The sequence below is a fragment of the Bicyclus anynana genome, chromosome 7 (assembly GCF_947172395.1).
Source record: "Bicyclus anynana chromosome 7, ilBicAnyn1.1, whole genome shotgun sequence".
Taxonomy (NCBI): Eukaryota; Metazoa; Arthropoda; class Insecta; order Lepidoptera; family Nymphalidae; genus Bicyclus; species Bicyclus anynana.
The window spans coordinates 13691840-13713664 of NC_069089.1; the positions used below are offsets into that span (position 1 = coordinate 13691840).

General features: G+C 34.9%; 2 protein-coding genes across 9 annotated transcripts in view; both read left to right on the plus strand.

The window, feature by feature from the left end:
* LOC112044075 (cAMP-specific 3',5'-cyclic phosphodiesterase) overlaps positions 1–21825 on the plus strand; it is a 629441-nt gene that overhangs the window by 387667 nt on the left and 219949 nt on the right. For 2 of the 8 annotated variants that reach the window (XM_024079801.2, XM_024079812.2), the window contains exon 1: positions 7866–8584. The exons of the other annotated variants lie outside the window; for them this stretch is intronic. In XM_024079801.2, the coding sequence (XP_023935569.1) occupies positions 7866–8584 (719 nt within the window). Of the gene's footprint in view, positions 1–7865; positions 8585–21825 lie in introns of those variants that run through there. 8 annotated transcript variants of the gene reach the window in all.
* LOC112044090 (uncharacterized) lies at positions 5621–7802 on the plus strand. Its single transcript, XM_024079832.2, has 3 exons — positions 5621–5781; positions 6851–7223; positions 7673–7802. Exon 2 carries the CDS (start codon positions 6863–6865, stop codon positions 7211–7213), a length of 351 nt encoding a protein of 116 aa, XP_023935600.1. The 5' UTR covers positions 5621–5781; positions 6851–6862; the 3' UTR covers positions 7214–7223; positions 7673–7802.

The window sequence follows — 21825 nt, forward strand, 5'->3', positions numbered from 1 at the left end:
ACTTTACTTCTTATATTAGTACAGAAAAGGAGGCCATAATTGTATTGCATGTAATGTTGTGTTAGCTAAAGTGTTAGCTTTAGCTTTTTCTTTGTTCTGCGGTTGTGCACTAGATCCAAATCCGAGAATATTGCCATTTCGGTACGTGAACGACGTTCCGAATATGAACCACTAGCTACATACATTACACAGTATGAAAGCTTGCGGTTCCTATATGAGCCAAGCACACGTAATCAATATCCATTGATACAGACGCAGTGTAAAATAGAGAGCTCAATTTAGAGTGGTTTTTTTAATATAATTAATTGGTTGTAGTGCAAAATGAATCTTTTATACCTGACGCAAAAAGAGGGGTGTTATAAGTTTGTAGTACCATACCTCTGTAGTACCATAGCTCCCAAGCGGACGAAGCGATTTCAATTTAGTTTTCTTTGTATGAAAGGTGACTTATGTGTGAGTGTTGATGAAAATCGGTTAAGCCGTTTAAAATTACCTACTGAGGGGTGAAAGTTAGGAAGAACAACCGAATGTCTGCAATGCAAACTCGAATGGGGTCTCAAATGAAAGCGCATTGAAAGAGAATATTGATGACTTGGTCGAGAGTGTAATTAATAATTTCATGACCTAAAATTTTCAATTTTATGTTATGTAAGTAAGATCTGTACTAATATTATAAAGCTGAAGAGTTTGTTTGTTTGAACGCACTAATCTCAGGAACTACTGGTCCGATTTGAAAAATTATTTTAGTGTTAGATAGACCATTTATCGAGGAAGGCTATATATTTATTATCCCCGTATTCCTACGGGAACGGGAACCACGCGGGTGAAACCGCGTGGCGTCAGCTAGTCTTAGATAAGCGTATTTACTTCAGATCGTGTAAAAACTATAGCTAAATGCTCGTCTGTGAAATGCTTTTCAATGTGTTTACATTAAATGCTTGAACTTTTCACTTATCGGGGAGCTCAAAGTAAACTAGGATAAACACCTAACAAAATTTAATACTATAAATTCTTAATTATGCAAAGTTTTACATTGTCGTGAGTTAGTTTGATCATCATGAGATTTCTACAATGTAGATTAAGTACTTACTTCAAAATATGAAACTTAATTAATCATAATACACATTTTGCACTTTGAGTACACACTCTGACAAGTGAAAATATTACATTTCTCCTATGAAATATATAGATTTATGAGAATAAAAAAAATACTTTCATACAGCTAAATTCAATTTGATAACGGGACAAGATTTGATTTGATTTGAAGATTGACAAAATTATTACGAAACCTACTCGCGGTCTCTCCCCTAAAATTATTATAAGTTGGTCCAAATCTAAAAAAAAAATACTTAATAATGTTCCAAATATGAGAATTTTATTTCTTTTAGAGGTCGTTTACAAGCAATCTCATAAATGTCTGCTTTTCAAATACTGTCATAAACAGAAATCAATTTTAATGACAAATATTTACATATAAAAGAATTTACCGATAGTAAACCCCGAACACATTAACAGCAAATAATAATAATTGTAGACATTTAGAAGAAATAATGTTCTCCATTTACCTACCATAAGTTTAGTACAATTAGGCCAATTTTATAATTTACATAAATCATGCGGTCCAATATTTCGAGTATATTACAATACCCCACACAATATTCGTTTGTTCTTTCCTACTTTCATCCCTTAACTCTAAAGCTGGTAATCCGGCTTTCGAATTAAAACACCACATTCAAATCGTTTCACCCGTCTCACAGACAAACACACATAACCAACACAGACAACTGTTGCAATAAAACCCCCTTTTTTACATCGGGGGTTAAAAAGACTATATATAGATATAAATGACGTTGCACGAAACATCTAAAAATAAGTATGGTAAGAGTTTGATAAACAAACAAACGTGACGATTCACGATGGTCATCTTTTCGGAAAATCAAGATGATCTGGCGTTGGCAGCATGACTCAGCTGAGCTTTGGCGCGCATTAGTCATGTTTATCGCCCCCTCTATCGGGAAGAGTCATGGCGCATGCAGTCGTGTTTCTCTGTCTCCTGACGTATGGTAGCTATTTTCAGTCTCCCCAGTATGACCAGCAATACGATTTCTCCCCAAATTGTCGGCAAACATTAATGTAAACCTCATGTATTTTTTTTTAGGTTTCATAAACAAATTGACGTTTGACTACTTATCAAGTTATTTCAGTAAAGTAGAGGTACAAACTTTTAATCTTTATTGAGAAGCTTTATCACAGAGTGATAATGTCGCTCCGTGACTGTCCCGGTAAACGTGTTTGTCTTTGCGCTTTTAGTATATTATTGTTTTGCAAAATATTGACCGCGATGTTAGCTCCAGTTATGGCCAACGGGTTAGAAAAGATTTTTGCCCTATAAATAAATAAAATAAAATTACTGTCATTTTCACCCTATCTATTTGAACAGCGAATACAATTCATGACGATTATTGATGACACATGAGTATTAAGATGATGTTGCGAGACCTAGAGAAAAAGAGAAGTATTACAATTTATTTACCTCTTTACCGTTTTATCACGACATTGTACTGGAACACTAGATTACGTATCGGTACGTCTTTGCTAGTAGAGTGTTGATCAGCTACGGCCAAATCCTAGCATCAGCCAAGTACAAGTTCATTTAGAAAATTAAAATACTAAATTGACACAAGTAGAGAATCAAATCAACTGCACTAAAGAGTGAGTGAGTATTGTCAATAAGAGAGGAAGATTTGTAGCTTAAGCCCGTTATGCTACTAAAACTTATTGTAAACAAAATGAACGTTTTCTCTCTAACTAAGCTTAAGCTGAAGTTTGAGCCGTGATAGCCCAGTGGATATGACCTCTTCCTCCGATTCCGGAGGGTGTGGGTTCCAATCCGGTCCGGGGCATGCACCTCCAACTTTTCAGTTGTGGGCATTTTAAGAAATTAAATAGCATGTGTCTCAATCGGTGAAGGAAAACATCGTGAGGAAACCTGAAATATAAATAATACCAGAGAATTATCTTAATTCTCTGCATTTGTGAAGTCTGCCAATCCGCATTGGGCCAGCGTGGTGGACTATTGGCCTAACCCCTCTCATTCTGAGAGGAGACTCGAGTTCAGCAGTGAGCTGAATATGGGTTGATGACGAAGCTTAAGTTTATGCAGGTTCAAGAAAACTTCAGAAACGACGTCTTTATATTGAAATAAATTGAGATTTGTACTTTGTATTCTTAAACACAAGTTGAAAATGAAAATCTCTTAATGTTTACCTTAATCATTATACCTCTCTTAATTAAAAAAGGTCTGTTAACGTTATACGCAAACTTCTCCGTTCAAATAATACAACAAATAAGTACACAAAGTTACGAATAATAATATTTATTCATCCGACATTTACAAACATAATCTTGTTCTCAGTAACGTAGGGGTATGCTATTTCATAATTTAACAAGTACTATTCGATCGTTCCAAGCCTATTTAATTATATCTTTATTAAATTAATTATTATGTTATAATCATTACGTATCTCTTATTTTTATTTCTCTTTCCTCAGAAGACCATTAGGATTTCTGTTAACTTCAAAGTTTCAGCTGTTAGGGTATAATTAGTAAAAATTCATTTTTCAGGTAAAAACAAACAAGAAATAAGCTGGTGCAACGTCCGCTATTACTTTGCAGAAAGTTCTTACGATTCAAAAAATTAAGAAAATTGTGCAAAAAATGGAATGGTGGAAATTTTCTATCGACGTTTGATACTCTGTAGTCTTAGAGTCTAGTATAGTACATAGGCTACTCTTTTTGATATATTATATACGGATATTACCTACCCTGATAAATCCGCAGACTTCAGCCAGCAGTTTGTAAAAATATATTTAGGGAAAGAAAAAATGCTATGTTGGCAACACTGACATCTTATACTGCATACTTCAGCGAACATTAATCTGTTTGAAATGTCTTTTTTGGATACTTATTTACGTCCTGCATTCTCGAACTCTGTTTATTTGCAATACCATAAAATGTATGCGATGACAGCTTGAAAGTATTTCAGTATCAAACGAATTTCATCATTGGAAACGGCCGACATTACGATTTGTTATTTATAGCTTTGGATATATAAAGAAAATTGATTTCACATTATTTATTTAAATCATACTCTTACTTAAAGCTGAAGTGGTAATGGGTAGAGTGCATAGTTCAAAGAGCCGATGGGCGTTGGGTTTCCAAGGTGCTGGAATGGCAGTCCCGTACTGGAAAGCGCAGTGTTGGTCGTGGACAGACACTAGGTGGACTGACGACAAGCAGGTTGCAGGGAGCCGCTGGATGCTGACGGATCAAGACCGTGTTGTTTGGAAGTCCATGCAGGAGGTCTATGTCCAGCACTGGACGTCTGTTAATGATGATGATGATGATGATGATACTCTTAATATACGATTTTTGGATCTCGTATATTATTATTGTATTTATTGGTTTTCGCTTACGTACCGTAATATTGCGCAATAAATTAATTTATCATGTACTTATATTAGAAATCCAATCATCTGCCTCGTTTCCGTGTACCGTCCCATGTATTCGTGTACATTAATTATTGCAATCGTTGTCAAAATCAGGATTAATTATATTTTCGTTAACTATGTCCTTAGTACGAGATTGCAATTGTAGTTTTCGTACAAACTTTTCGTATCGTCGTATTGGTTGGATCGTATGTTTGGATAGCTAGAAATGTTATATTGATTGGTTTTATGGGTGCATCCATGACATAAGGTAAGCCTCTACATTTGAGTTGTATTATAAGGTACATTTTTACTAAAATGTAATATGCATAGAAAGGCAGTAAACACTTCGTAACTGACTTTACTCTAGTATTAACACTTCCTTTATGTCCTCGTTACGTCTAGATACGTTAAAATAGTTTCTATATATAATCCTATTGATTACAATGTATTTGTTAGAATGGTTGCAATGGCTCGAAAATGACCATGTAATTTGGAACTATCTTGACCACTTTAATTTGGTAATTCTAGTAAATGGCACCAGCCTGAGTTAAGTGTGTAAATCAAACAATCAGAGTTTTTCTTATATAGGTACTTATGGATAAAGGTATATTTTAACCTTTTACAGTTTTACAGATGATAATTATAAAACTTTTTATAAGAAACGAGTAAGATCGCAATTAGATGAAATGACGTGACAATAAATATTATTTATTTTTATTGGAATTATATAAACATAACATAAACAACAGTGGCCCAATTCGTCCACAATTTTTTTGTTATTCCTCACTAGTTAGCCCTTGACTACAATCTCACTTGATGGTATGTGATGTTTCAATCTAAGATGGAAGCGGGCTAACTTGTTAACGAGGATGAAAATCCATACCCCTTTCGGTTTCTACACAGCATCGTACCGGAACACTAAATCGCTTGGCGGTACGTATTTGCCGTACCTTTGTTGTTCTTTGATTACTACCACTGCAAACTATACATTGATATATCTACACAAAAACCATTAACGATATCGAGAAAAGTGCACTCGTACTAGGGGTGGTGCACGGGCATGTGTGAAGTATTTTGGCCGCATATCGCGTCGCCGGCGCAGACGCATACCTACAGCCGCCCACGCAAAGCTCTGGATGAAACAAAACGACACCGCCCGCCCGTCCGTCAGTTTACGTTCAGTCTCGCCTAAAGCAACTTCTCTGACAATACCTATTCTATTTTCAAATTGTTTTAAAGAAATTCGTTCTGGAATTTACCACGTGTGTTGTGAAAACTTGAAGTTTACCAGGTAATTTGTAATATACTCGTTACAATTATAATTATTTTTGTCAATAGTGTCTACATTTATATGTAAATATATATTGCACGTAGCTGTCATTATATGAAGGGAAATAAATCCTTTATATGGATTCATTTCTTTCATAAATAACAGCTTTTGAGACATTTGGTTTCTACTAAAATAATGTGATATATCTCTCTGTGACCCATAAAAATCCGAAGCCGTTCTCTTTTGGGAGATGTAAAGTCATTATTTAGGTCGAGTAAACTCAATAGGACTGCTCGTTTACAATAGAAGCTTTTTCTTGGTCGGACTTTATTTTTCCACTGATACTTGAAATTCTTTTGAGGGTTTTTTATTTTAATATTTCGTATAGCAATTAATATCGAAAGTACACCTGGGCAGTATTACTTTTTTATTAATTTAAGTATAAATAATATTAACGAATATTTCTGATATACAAATTTTTGTGTTCTTCGATATATTTGTAGGTTTGAAGCATTGTAACTATAAGTCTTATCTAGTCTATCAAAAATATTTTCATTTTCTTGAAAATCATCTTTGAAAACTAAATATATAAATATATAAATATGACAACCATTAACATAGCTTACCCGGTCTATAAAAAGCTTTTAACTGAAAGCTTGAATATAAAAACTGACAGTTAAAAGAAGAATTCCTCATTAAATAGAGTTTGAAGTATTTTAACTATTTCTATGGGTTATCGAGACTATCGAAAATATTTTCTTCTTAGAAAGCTTGTAGTCACTAATAGGAATTCCTCATTAAATATGCGCCAAATACCAGAACGGGCGACTCACTGAATTCTAACAAAGCGAATTTAAATGCTTTCCAAACACCGTGTACTTGGCTCGGCTCCAACAGTCGCTTTCAATTTCTATCAAACCGGGGTTTCTCATATTCTAGATGCAGTGCGATGAGTTATAATTCAGACCGTAAATCTTTCTTGCTGTTTAAACAAATGGAAGCAAAACATTTCCACTATTTTTTAGTTATAAATGCAGTAAATTTAAAATATTTGTTACTTAACAAAGGTTCTTTGTTTGGATAATTTTAGAAAACCGTAAAGATGTCTGAAAGTACGACCCTCGAAGCTGGCCAGCAGATCATCAAGAAGACAATGGACGAGGTGGTGCAAACGAGGGAGGTCAAACAAGCCATTACTATTCAGGCCAGACAAGAGTTCCGTGAACAATACCAAGAGAGCTACGAAGAAGAGATGGAAGAAGAGACCTTCATCGATGAACACGGAAATGAAACCACTAAGAGGCTAGAAACGAGCACAGAAAGCAAAGAACACTCTAGAAGTGCTGACGTGAAGGTGAAAGCGAGTGGATTGAACGCAGAGCAGATGAAAGCCCTCACAGACTGTGCGAATCAAGCAGGACAGCTGGCGCTCGACTCGAAGCCTGCCAACTAATTGTAACAATGTAATTAAACGTTTATTTTTAATTTTATCGCTTTGGCATTGCAACGCTAATGCTAACAGCAAAAAAAGCCTCGGTACGGCTTTGATCCTTGATTAAAGAACTGGGAATAGTTTTGTTTTTTGACAAGAACATTTGATAGAGTTGTGCAAATTATCGTCCAATGCTGTTTAGTTGATATGAAAAAAAAATATTTTGCAAAGGAACTAGTGCAGAAAAAATACGTATTGAAAGAAATCAGTCGCTCCAGCGAACGGATACAAATTACTAAGCCTCATAACAATGAATACAATACGCGAATCGTTGTTCGAGTTACACTATCCTTATCAATTTCCTACCCGAACCTTCATTTCCTTTTCACCCTTTGCTCTCTGAAATAACATGAACAATTTATAGGAAGGCCCATTTCCATCTCAATTTTAGATTACTAACATTATGAATAATTGTTTCAGGTGTCGTTTGAAAGTGTGCGAGGTGGTCTCAAAAAGTGATAAAGACTGTGTCCAGTGTTCCTTAATGTATATGGTATATTTAAGTTTAAATTTGTAATACATGAAATAAATATATTGAAATGAAAAATGATGTATTAAAGTGTGTTGTGATTGTGTGAGGTGCTATACGTAGACCAGCTTGTTTGATTTCAAAATGGAGGAGGAGGACGACGAACGAAAGGTCCGCCGACCAAAATTGGCAGCCTTCAGTTCTCTAAACGCCCGAGTCGTCCACGCCTCTTTAGAAGAGGGCTATGTTAGACAACAAGCCTCCTCCGAGTCTAACGATGTAAATACCTGTTCGAGCATATCAACAGCTCAATATAGTGATAGGAGTTTAGTGTCGAAGGCGAGTACGTTTTCCCGGAGCGGCACTTCCAGTTCTAGTCAAGAAGAATGCGAAGTAGCTCAGACAACTATCACGAGTGGCCAATATTTAGCAGCGGCTCGGGTTGAAACCGCCCGGTCGATGGAGAGTTTGAGGCCTAGCAAGGACACTTCGCCCGCGCGCCCTGCGAGCTCTTGTACGTCCGTTAGAGTCCATCGCAGCTCATTTTTAACGGCTAGCGAACGTGACGTCAGAGAGACGCGGGGCGCGCCAGCACGGAGAGCTTTATCGGGAGAAGATATGGGGAACTCGGCGGAGAAGAGGCGAGGACTGTTTGCGACCGAGCGACGTGCGTTGCAACAGCTTAGCTTGCCACCACCTGAGCGTCGCTTAACCATTTTAAGCCCACACAGTCCGATGGCGGCCAGTGAACTACAGTGGCCCATCCCTTCAGGCATCCGAGGCAGGCGTAAGAAGGGAATGGTCCTCCCGAAATTGATTCTGCCCCGCAGCGACTCCGACGGCTCGGAGGTATTTTTTGAAAGGTGCTTATTATTTCATTTAATTGTACTGATTTGCAGGTTTCAATTTGCGCCAAGTATCAAAATTTCACAGAAAACACGCTACCAGCTAACGTGCGTCAATACGCACGTTGTTTATGTCTGAGAAAACTATTTTATTTGCAGAAAATTTTACAGGAATTAGACTTCACATCAAAGTTGCGCCAGATGATTTACTCGCCATTATTTTTCAAAATTATCTGATAAGTAAATACATTTCATACATATCTTACGTTAATCTCGGAGGATTTATTAACTATATCACATAATGACAAAAGTTTGTGTGTGTATGTTACTCCGTAACACCGCAACTACTAAACCGATTTAGCTGAATTTTGCAATGGAGATAGACCACATTAACACATTTATTTAGTTTTTATCTTAATAGTTTCCGCAAGATTTGTGAATGATAGGTAAGTTACAAAAACAAAATGATAAAAATATAGTAACGACCGAGTGATCTACTTGGCTATTGACACATTTGCAAAAAACATAATATATTGTAATCCTGAAAAACGAATGCCTGCAAACAATTTGGAACATGTTCAAGTTTACATTATTCCTAGAACATAATTCATACCGATCACTCAACTGAATTGCGTTTCTATTGTGTTAAAAATATCTCCGCTTTTTAGAACGAGAGGCGGTAATAGCCAGATCTTTCCCTATTCTGAAATCTTAAAGTTTGTCTCAGAGATGAGTAAATTCGTTACTTAGCTTCGCAGCAATCCTTCGAAAAATGCCATTATAGATCATTTAACTTCGATTTCATCCGCGTGAAATTTAGTTTTTCACAAATCCCACGGGAGGAAAAGTAGACTATGTATTAATCCAGAGTAAAATATATTTTCATTCCAAATTTCAGCCAAAACGGTTCAGTAGTTGCGGCGTTACAGCGTAACAAACATCCAAACATCAATACAAACTTTTGCGTTTATAATATTAGTAGGATGAGGGAGGTCTGGAAGTTACAGACTTATTCCATTTATTTTCATCGAGAAATGAAATGCGACGCGAGCCCGCGGCTTATGACATCCCGTTTAGTATAATTAACCTTTTCGTATCCAAATTACCTAAATAAGATCTCTTAATAAAGCAACTTTAGAAGGAATTTTGTGTACAATTTATTACCAAGGATATCTTGTTTACTTGAATCTTGGCAGATTTCTTAACAAAAGTTCAAAATTGCGTACCCAGACTAATTGTATTGATACTGGTAAGTCAACATTGACCCATATTCGGCTCACCATTAAGCACGAGTGTCTCTCAAAGTGAGTGGGGTTAGACCAATAGTTCACCACGCTGGCCCAATGTGGATTGGCAGACTTCACACACGTAGAGAATTAAGAAAGTTCTCAGGTATGCAGGTATCCGTACGATGATTTTCCTTTACAGTTTGAGACACGTGAATTTAATTTCTTATGTATGTAACTGGTAAGTATTACGTAAGCGTAACAAACATCCAAACATCAATACAAACTTTTGCGTTTATAATATTAGTAGGATGAGGGAGGTCTGGAAGTTACAGACTTATTCCATTTATTTTCATCGAGAAATGAAATGCGACGCGAGCCCGCGGCTTATGACATCCCGTTTAGTATAATTAACCTTTTCGTATCCAAATTACCTAAATAAGATCTCTTAATAAAGCAACTTTAGAAGGAATTTTGTGTACAATTTATTACCAAGGATATCTTGTTTACTTGAATCTTGGCAGATTTCTTAACAAAAGTTCAAAATTGCGTACCCAGACTAATTGTATTGATACTGGTAAGTCAACATTGACCCATATTCGGCTCACCATTAAGCACGAGTGTCTCTCAAAGTGAGTGGGGTTAGACCAATAGTTCACCACGCTGGCCCAATGTGGATTGGCAGACTTCACACACGTAGAGAATTAAGAAAGTTCTCAGGTATGCAGGTATCCGTACGATGATTTTCCTTTACAGTTTGAGACACGTGAATTTAATTTCTTATGTATGTAACTGGTAAGTATTACGACTAAATTAAATTCCATTATTCTGTGAGTGTTATCATTTAACTGTGATAAGGAATCACTCGTGTTCAATATCGATATTTGAACATCTGATTTAGACAGCGTACACGGTAATTGTGGTTTATTGACGGTTATGATTTTATCATTTTCGCACCCGATTTATCATTTGAGCTGATAATGCTAAAGTGATAACATTATATTTGAAGTATAATACTGTTGTTTATATCTAACATGAGTTTGCTCTTTTCTTCCTTAAATGACTTATCTCATTATCATCATATCAGCCGATGGACATCCACTGGAAGACACAGGCCTTTTGTAGGGACTTCCAAACATCACAATATTGAACCACCTGCATCCAGCGAATCCCTGCGATTCGCTTGATGTCGTCAGTCCACCAGTGGGGGGGTCGTCCAACACTGCGCTTGCTAGTGCGGGGACGCCATTCCAGCACTTTGGGACCCCATCGTCCATCGGCTCTTCGAAGTATGTGCCCCGCCCATTGCCACTTCAGCTTCGCTCGTTGAGCTATATCAGTGACTCTGGTTCTTCTGCGGATTGGCAAACTTCACAAATGTATAGAGAATTAAGAAAATTCTCAGATATGCAGGTTTCCTCACAGTGTTTTCCTTCTCCGTTTGACACACGTGATATTTAATTTCTTGAAATACGCAAAAAAAGTTGGAGGTGCATGCCCCGGAGCTGATTCAAACCTACGCCCTCCGAATCGAAGGCTGAGGTCGTATCCACTGGGCTCTAAAAACAACAAGGAATATATGAAATAAATTACCTATTTACTGCCAACTTTTTAAATTTAAATTAAGACAGACATGAAAACTAGCTACTATAAATAATATACGGAGAGCCGTGATAGCCCAGTGGATATGACCTCTGCTCCCAATTCCGGAGGATGTGGGTTCGAATCTGGTCCGGGGCATGCAACTCCAACATTTCAGTTGTGTGCATTTGAAGAAATTAAATATCACGTGTCTCAAACGGTGAAGGATAACATCGTGAGGAAACCTGCACAACAGAGAATTTCTTAATTCTCTGCGTGAGTGAAGTCTGCCAATCCACATTGGGCCAGCGTGGTGGACTATTGGCCTAACCCCTCTCATTCTGAGAGGAGACTCGAGCTCAGCAGTGAGCCGTATATGGCTTGATAACGACGATAAATAATAGTTTCAATTAACAATCAACAAAATAAGTCTACGAAATAAAATCGAACTCCAACATTAATCCACTCTGTTTTGGGATTAATTTTTAATGCGCACATTCAATTCAGGTTACAATTGGTAATAAATAAATAATAAAGGCCGAGAAGCTTTTACGGCACCCATTATTCTGAGTTCTTTGTACGAGTATATGATCATGAATATAATAATCTATAGGTAAGGTTTATTATTTTTCTATTGATTTTTTTATTTACTTATGATTTACTCACTTAGCAATAAATGATTGAATGGCATACTTACAGATCAAATGAAATGCCCACTGAAAGAGAGCATGTTCTTCAAATTGTTCTAACGATCATGAGAAATATTAATATAGAATAAAATACATTCAAGCATATGTGTGATCTTGATGAAATCTTAAGATAACCTTACGTCATATTTTTTTCTCGTATAGACCTATCTAAACTATAACTAAGCCAACTTGCTCATTAAAATTTCGTTCGCGACGAGACGAGAAAGTTACTTTTGTTTGCAATACATTATCTCGTACAGCTCGCAGTTTGTGCAAAAATAGATTTTCCAACGTACACGTGAAATTAACTTTTATGAAGTAATTTTAGCCTGACATTCCTTGAGATTATATTCTTATCTCACAAATGCCTCGGACAATCTCGGGAGATCGTAAAACTATTCCGTCATTGGATAGTCCACTTTTTAAAAGGTCAAACAAAATTATGTCACACACAATATGTATAATACTAGCATACGCCCCGCGCTTTCACCCACGTAGTTCCCGTTCCTGTGAGAATACGGGGATAAGTTTAGCCTATGACACTCACAAATAACGTGGCTTTTTAGTTGTAAAAGAATTTTTGAACTCGGTTCTGTAGATTCAGAGATTACTCCCAAACTCTACCTTCTTTATCATATTAGTATAGAAGTATAGATAACCAAATTATTGACATCTCTTATTTTTCACTATTGAACGGTATGCCTCATAAGCATACCTTAATTTAGGAAGACTGAAAATTTGTACTCTATAATAAGTGCGGTAGCCAATTATAAAGTCTTCAAAGGTCCCGAATCCTCAATTTACCAAGCATAAAACAGGTTTTTTTTAAATATTTTCTCTATAATGTGAATAGTAACTTATTAAAGACACTCTTAGACCCTTAGACTAGAGACCCTGAAAGTTTGATCTTCAGTGGTTGCCGCGAAACTTAATGATCCTCTATTATCCCCAGTGGCCAACACTGGGGATATGATTTCTCAAATTATATAGATTCCTGGTATGTTCATTGAATTCATTGAAAAAAATACTATAAGAAGGCATAACTCACGAACATTTAATTTTTAATATAAGCTACATTTTCTCATAACTTCTAACAAACAGTGCTAGTTTATTTAAAGTCGAATAGTAATAAATCCACAAAAAGTTTTATTGAGCGATTTATCACTTTTGAATAATAAACTATTTCTGTGTCCATGACAGTATTACAGTCTGAATCGTTAGACCTAAAATAAACCATTAGTTATTTCAGATTCAATGTCAACATCATTGTTTGATTAATGAATTATTTTTGGCGCACTGTGCTAGTGCTTTGTACTACGCTATGTAAGATAAACTACATACTTTATATATAAACTATTATACAGGGTGCTCGGGAATATTTCTTATAACTCTAGGGTTATATTCTGTAAGGAAAATTAATTTAAAATGTCCCAGGAGCATGTATTCTAAAACGAATATTTTCGGAGTAAAAAATATTTCTTTTGTGAATAATCTTAAATTGTGTCCCTTTTATCACATCCTTCTATTATCCTAGCCAAACTTATTCATTGATGAATATCATGAAGTAGCTTACTAGTGAAGTGCGCAGTGCCAGTTGCAATATCTCGTCGATATCGACAGTCTTAACACTACGATTACGTAAAAGTTCAACAAAGAAAAGTTTTTTTTATAGTTGAAAAAAAAAAAAGTAAAGCAGTTCGGCTCCTATATGTGGACTTGTCTACACCAAAATACCCTCCGCAACACTCTGTATATACTGAGTTTCGTTGATGGATGGATGAAACCCAGGATGGTTTGATCCTATTCGGATAATCATAAGACAAGCTCAAGTCCGTGATGTCAAACGTTGAGTTTTTCTACCAAGAAAATTTTAGTAGCAGCTCGAAGATAAAAAATTGTATCATCCCTTGCCTTGCACGTTAAGCCGTGGAACTTGGTACAAATTACCTTTTTTATCTAATACCAATTATTACCACATCATATATTTGCACTGGAATTCGGTGAAACCCTCTTTCCTAATAAGGGAGAGCATTAAATAAGATTTATGTCGATTATATAATTTTAATGTGCTTAATACTATAGTTTGATAAATATATGAGTGCTCTATAGTCTGGACCTTAATGCCTTTGAGATAGGATTGGAGACCCCTTCACTGGCCTATAAGTATACTTTTGAAAATTTTGGGCTACAATTACATTTATAGAAAACGAAAAAATTCAACGGAAAATATTATTAATTAATTATGACCTTTATGTATGAAATCGTAAGCCGCCTACGTTGTGTCAGTCTTTCAAAATCTGAGCCAAATAACTCTTTATTTTTAAGCCCCGACATAAAAAAAGGTGTGTAATAATTTTGTACGTTAAATTTCAATAATATACTAACACATTATCCATAGTTATATACCTACCTATTACATTGGTATTGTATATTTATTGCGTTCGCAGGTTGAGTGCACAGGTGTTTCGCCCGTAAACTGAAACCAGTAACCTTTATCCAAAATAGAAACTACATTTATATTGTAATCTGCCCAATATGTCTCGGGTTTATTTGCGCTAGGATTTTTGCCAAGAATTTTATCGGTGGACATTTTGCAATATTGCTTTTTATTTCACTTATATATACCACTGAGATTCGTTTGGTGGCTAACTTATATGAATACTAGCGGACGCCCGCGACTTCGTCTGCGTGGAATTTAGTTTTTTTATATAGCATAGTATTTTCCGGGATAAAAGTAATCTATGTGTTAATCCAGGCTATAATATATCATAATACCAATTTTCAGCTAATTCGGTTTAATAGTAGCGGCGTTATAGAGTAACAAACATCCAAACATCCAAACGTACATCGAAACATCCATACAAACTTTCACGCTTATAATATTAGTACGATGTAGGAGATTAGTCACACCATGAGGTACAATCTCAAGCTAAAACTCAATTTGATTAATTAAATCAGAACCATAACGTGCATTTTGAACTGAAGCTAGTGCATTAAGTATCGGTTTTTTTAGTACATAACTATATGTAATTAATATAAAATTTTATTAATTACTTATATTTACATAATAGTAAAACATAATGGTGAACTCGCCATCTTGACAAAAACGTCAAGTTTATGAGGATGGCTATATGTACCTAAATACATAACACTTTTTGTTTTTTGTAGGTACAATAAAAAAAATATGTATGTGTGTATGTAAGTATGGATATGTAGGTTTATGTTATATATATTTCATGTTTACTGTTTATGTCTTAATTGTGTACAATTTGTACAAAGCATGTATTTTTATAATATGGAAATATTTAATTATAGTGTTTTTATTTATTCATTATATTAGTTATTATTTTTTTTTTATAGTAAATAGTACTTATTTATTGTATTGCAATATCCCATCTCACAGGATATTTAGATTATTTATGTTTAGGTTGCCTGGAAGAGATCACTATTAGTGATAAGGTCGCCTTTTGCCTACAAAATTGATGTTTTCTTTTGTTATTTTCTTTTTTGTGCAATAAAGTTATTATAAATAAATAAATAAAAATAATTTGCTAACAAACTATAAGTCTCAGAACATATAATAAATAATTTTTAGCTAAGCTAAAAAACCATTTTCCATAGAAAAGTTTTCTGCAACGTCGAAATTGTTGTTACATTTTCTGTAAAAGTTTTCAATATTACAAAAATACAATACCAATTTTATTTATAGAATGAAGTTACTCAAGGTGTGTGTAGCAATAGCGATATTTTATGAGAGAAAACTGAATTCGATTCGGGGAATTTCCACTTTTCCATCCAAGGAAAATGCACGTGCTTTCTACCCGGCGCTCTAAACTAAATCAAATAAACATTTCTATTGAAAAACTGGATCCATATATTTTTGTATTTGTATATTCACATAGAATGATAGCTTTATTTAACTGCCTCAAAGCTTAAAATGCTATTCATATATACTTTTAGTTTATCAAATAAATTCATATTTTTAATATTGCTATATTCAATCTAAAAATAAATGAATTGTTTGTTCCATGCTTTGACTACTATTTTCCTCTAGAAATATATACGATTGGTAAATTTTTCGAACGCTTACCACTAGCTATAGGTATTATTTTCTATTATTATCAGTAGGTAGTTAAATTCCTATAATGTTATATCTACTTCATTATACGAATTCACGGGCGTCCTTTAGTTCTATTTATTTAAGGTTTTCTTTTTTTATATTAAGACTTTAACTAACACTTACTCAGCTTTGTTCAAGGTATGCTGTGCAATTGTATTTATAACGCGACAGAACAGCACTAAAACACAGAATTAGCATGCACAATAATGGAGACAGTAAAACATACATGTCCGCATTATTATATTATTTATGTATGTGTGGTTGTGTGCAGCGAAAGCTAAATAAGCGTCTAAACTGAGCGAGAATTCGCTTATTTGGAAACCGTATTTTGATAAATTGCAGGAGCACTTTGCGTGCCTCACCTGCACACCACAGTACCTATTTATTCTAAGCTTGCTGACGCCGCGCGGTTTTACCCGCGTGGTTGCCGTTCTCGTAAGAATACGGGGCTAATGTATAGCATATAGCCTTCCTAGATAAATGGGCTATCTAACACTGAAAGAATTTTTCAAATAGGACCAGTAATTCCTGAGATTAGTGCGTTCAAGCAAACAAACAAACACACTCTTTAGATAAGTGTAAAATATTAGTATGGATTAGCCGACGCCTTCCTGTTTCACCTGCGTAGTTCCCGTTGCCGTGGGAATACAGGCTGGATGACACTCACAAATAACGTGGCTTTCTATAGGTAAAAAAAACTCAAAATCAGTAGATCCCGAGACCACCTCCTACAACCTCACAAACTTTACCGCTATACTCATATTAGTATAGATTGATATCTACATATACTGAATGGAAACACTGTCAAATACATTATTATTAATTTTATCTATTTCCAAAGCCTTTTATTTGACGGCGCAGTGGTATGCGCCGTGGATTTACAAAACGGAGGTCCTGGGTTCGATCCCCGGCTGGGCAGATTGAGATTTTCTTAATTGGTCCAGGTCTGGCTTGTGGGAGGCTCTGGCCGTGGCTAGTTACCACCCTATCGGCAAAGACATACCGCCAAGCGCTTTAGCGTTCCGGTACGATACCGTGAACCGAAAGTTGTGTGGATTGGTGAGATTTTAGTCAAGGGCTAACTTGTAAACAAACAAAAAAAAAAAAGGACTGCACCCTACAAAAACTGAATCGTTTATATATGAATAATACATAGACCCAAATGCTCTCATCAATTTGAGCAGCATTATCCCAAAGTAGGTACAATCTCCGCTTTGCATAAAATGTTTCTATTTAAAATTTTGAAGATCTGAAGAGCATTAACGGCAAAGCGTATATTCACCACATAACACCACATTAAAGCTGAATTATTTAACATTCGTTTTTCAAAGATATAATGAGTCGAGCAGATAAGCTCGACTGAAGAAGTGTATTATCTTGGATTAGATGCATATACTAATATCTAATAATAATAGAATTAATTAAGCACAGTAAATGTACTAAGTGAAACAATAAAAGCATACAATTCAGGTCATATCTGCAACGGAACAATCTGCCGTTCAGTAACTATTTAGTTACAGGTGTGAGTAAAACAAAATTTGTACCATTCAGTACAAAATCAGTAGTAGAACGGTTTGTTGCTTTTAATAACCTGATGTATATACCTTCAAGGAAACCTCTTTATTTTTAAACACAATAGTGAAAAAAATGACAAAATAATGAATGGTCCAAAACCATCAGGCCGTTCTCAATTTTTAGCCTTACAAACTATAATTTTATTCTTCGTGGCCCATATGCCATATGCTTGACTAAAACATGTATACCTTTATTTCGGGAAAAACAAAGTGTTTTAATCCCTCGAGAAAAATAAATTTTCCGTGCGAACGAATACGCAGGGAAAACTAGGCTGACTTTGAATATTTTTTAAATTTACACGAAGCATTTCAAATACTTGCACATGTTGTTTCTCAAAAGTTCAAATGTTCCCTTTGTGGTTTAGTAGACCTCTGTCTCTATTTCTAAAGGCTTAACAGCGCGACCACGAATAATATTCAACTCGCCTTACCTTACTAATAATAGCATAATACCTTAACTAAGAGGATCATTACTCAAGTTAGCCGTTTGTGAAGGACAACATTTGTTTAGAGGATATCAAAACTCAATACCTACCGTATTTACTTAGAAATTACTTTTACTATTAATTACAGTAATTTTTTTTAACGTTTGATTTGTTTGGCAATATCCGAAACTATTAAATCTATATTAATAATATAAAGTTGAAGAGTTTGTTTGTTTGTTTGCTTGAACTATTGGTCCAACTTCTGGTTCTCAGGAACTACTGGTCCGATTTGAAAAATTCTTTCAGTGTTAGATAGCCCATTTATCGAGGAAGGCTATAAAGCAATATATATTCCCCGTAGTTCTACGGGAACGGGAACCACGCGGGTGAAATCACGCGGCGTCAGCTAGTAGATTATATGCCCTCTTGACAAGTATAGATTAGGTATGCATAGTCTAGACTTTATTATCATGAGATTGGAAATATGTAGTGAAAAATAAATACGTTATAACTAAAGCAATTGTGCTAAATTTTATCAAAATCCATTCATCTGTTTTTGTTTCAGTTTCATCAACCAATCATCCAAACGTACATACACATACAACATACATAATATAAACTTGCATATACAATAAAACTAGTAAATTACTACGAAACAATAAGGAAAATATTATAGTAAAATTCCACAACATTATTGATGAAAAGGCAGTTTCGTGTTACTAACAACGTCAAAGGCTTACATTTTATTTCATATCACTTTTCATGGCATTGTTATACGCATCAAACTTGAGTGTGCGATTATACCATTGAATGATGTAGGCTTAACAATGCCAACAATATATTCAGTTAAGCCCGGTTTACTGTCACGCAATAACAATTGATTCAGATATTTTTAAAACAACTCCGATTGACATTAGTGTTTCAAAATGAGCTTTATTTTTGACATTATGAGCTTTTATTTATAGACACGAAAGCTTGTGGAAATCACTCATTCTATAAAAGCTTTAATAACAGCTCCTGCTTCTACAATAGGTAAATACGGTAAGCAACTGCGGTAAGTAACTTCCAAACTCTGGGCTAAGAATTTGTACTGTAGGTAGGTACTAGAGAAAACTTCTTGGAAATTGTTCTGAAGCCACAGAGGCTAATTTCTGGACCAACTAAGTTATATTATTGTACAGACTGGCCCATAACCATTAATGTATACAATACAATACACCATCATCATCATTAACAAACCATATGCCATTAGGCACGAGTCTCCTCTCTGAATGAGATGGGTTAGGCTAATAGTCCACTACGCTGGCTTTATGCTGCCTCGTAACTTTAATTTTAAGTTTTTGACTTTTATTACCACCATTAGATTAAATTAAATTATGACATAATCTTGACCTTTCAAAAGCTTTGTAAACTAAGGCTAATTGAAATAAATAAATTTTGAATTTGATTCTTTTTTTATGCGGATTGGCAGATAAGAGTACAATACACTACCTAATTTTCTAAAACTAATTTAATTTGTTTTAAAAAGGTTGAACAAGTTTTATTTATTTTTGAGATAAATTTATTTTTAAACTTACTTTTCATAACTAAAATGTTACCTGCACTACATCGATGACATTGTATTATATAGATTGTAATGGAATAAGGCAGTGAGGTACACTTCATAGATGCAAAAATGCCCTGCTTACCCTGAGTACTCACTAAGAATTTAAGTATTGGAAAAGGAATTTCCCATTGTGTATGTACTCGTGTAGATCTTACCACGGAACGTAGATAAATAAGATTGTAACGTGGAAAATCTGTCGTGCCTACCCTAGTGAAGAACCTAATGCACGCCACACCACGCTAGTATGAAATTAGATGTTAATAATAATAACGTTATTTATAATTTTTTAAATGCTCAAGCATACTTTTAGCTGGACTAACAGAGTGTTGAATGAGACGTTAAAAGTTTCAGGCGGATATCAAGTTTTTTTAGAAACCAAGATCATTAACCCCATTTCGTTTCGAGAAAAATATACTGACACTGTAATAAAACTAAAGTGGGTACGTTACGTGCGTCAGTGATATTTGAAAAAAAAAATACTCTCGGATTAAAAAAAAACATGGTTGCCCCAGAAAAGATGTTGACTTTCTTTTTAAATGCTGATTAATTACTCGTAAGGAGGTCGAGATGAAAGACGGTAAGGAAGTAATAATTTAAGTAAATACTCGTAAATCTTAAACTAATGAAACAGACCAAGTAAACGATGTCGCCAATGTAATATTAATAATAATTTGTAAAAGATAGATAATAATTGTAAATGACAATTATTTTACTGGACTACTCAACCTAATCTTTTTTAAAATTATTTATTATTCTATTATCCGAACTAAATCTAAGAAGAGATGATGAGAAATTAAGTTATTACGCGAAACAAAATACTTAATATGGTGATTAAATAACGAAATAAATGTAATTAAAAAAAAAAAAATCAGTTAGTACATAATGTTACCTGCGCCGACTTAGAATGATACCATTATTTAATCCCATTTAATATTGAATGTTAAACTGTTTATACCATTTAATGGACGGTATATCCATTAAATGTTAAAAAATGGCCAACCAAAAGTTGTGAGTGAGCGGGGACTCTAACTTGTAAAGAATAAAAAAAACCATCCAACTTGTTAATTGAATCCGATTCGATAAGACTGGAACGAGTGAATGATGGAATGAAATGAATGAATGAAATATGCTTTATCGTAGACTAAAATATAAAAAAACGTGTTGCGGCTTTAGCGTGCTCTCCGATACCCGATACCAACAGGCAGGCCGCCGTTTTCGAAGCAATAAACTAATAACTTATTTTTGTAAACAAGAATCGGCTTCGAACCCAGGCCTTCAAAATATGTCGACCTAGTTAACCACAAAATAAACTAAGCTATAAACTTGTACCAGGCATAACTAATATTAAACAGAATATTATTATTTCGCTCCATATTCGAATTAGCCCCTGGCTTCATAACGAAAACATAAGCATATCTGTTTTGGCTGGCAAATGAAGTGAGTCCGGAAACTTCGGTTATTTTAGCATATTGAGCGGTTATGTTGAATTAGAACAGGTGCAGCTGCGAAGGATATCTTCATAAATAACAATAATTTATCGGCAAGCTACAATTATAATAAATGTGTACATAGGATACGTATTACACAACATGTAACATGTATTCATAATTATATTTATACATGTACATATACAACATACAACATATTAGGACATATTATTTAAAAAACAAAGTTATCTGCCACGTCTATCTGTCTGCTATTTGTTCGTACAACAACTCAAAACTACTGAACCTATTTTCATATGGTTATCGACAATAGATAGAGTAATACATAAGGAAGGTTTAAGTATATAACTTGTCAAGATTTTGCTTAATCGTTTGAAATACGATGACAATAATTATTGCAAGTTTTAGAAAACGTCAAGCCTACTGGTAATTTTTGTCACAAAGAATGCATGGTGGGGGTAATTTATAGATGTACAAAAAAGTCTGCGGTAAAATATTTCTATATATTGGATAGAAGCAGGCGAAAAACCGACGATCGCATGCGACAACGTCACTCAGGCCCGAAACCGGAACATCCTCAGGAGATGCTCTGG

Coding starts and splice junctions, on each gene's coding strand:
- LOC112044090 (XM_024079832.2), top strand. CDS start 6,863: ATGTCTGAAAGTACGACCCTCGAAGCTGGCCAGCAGATCATCAAGAAG.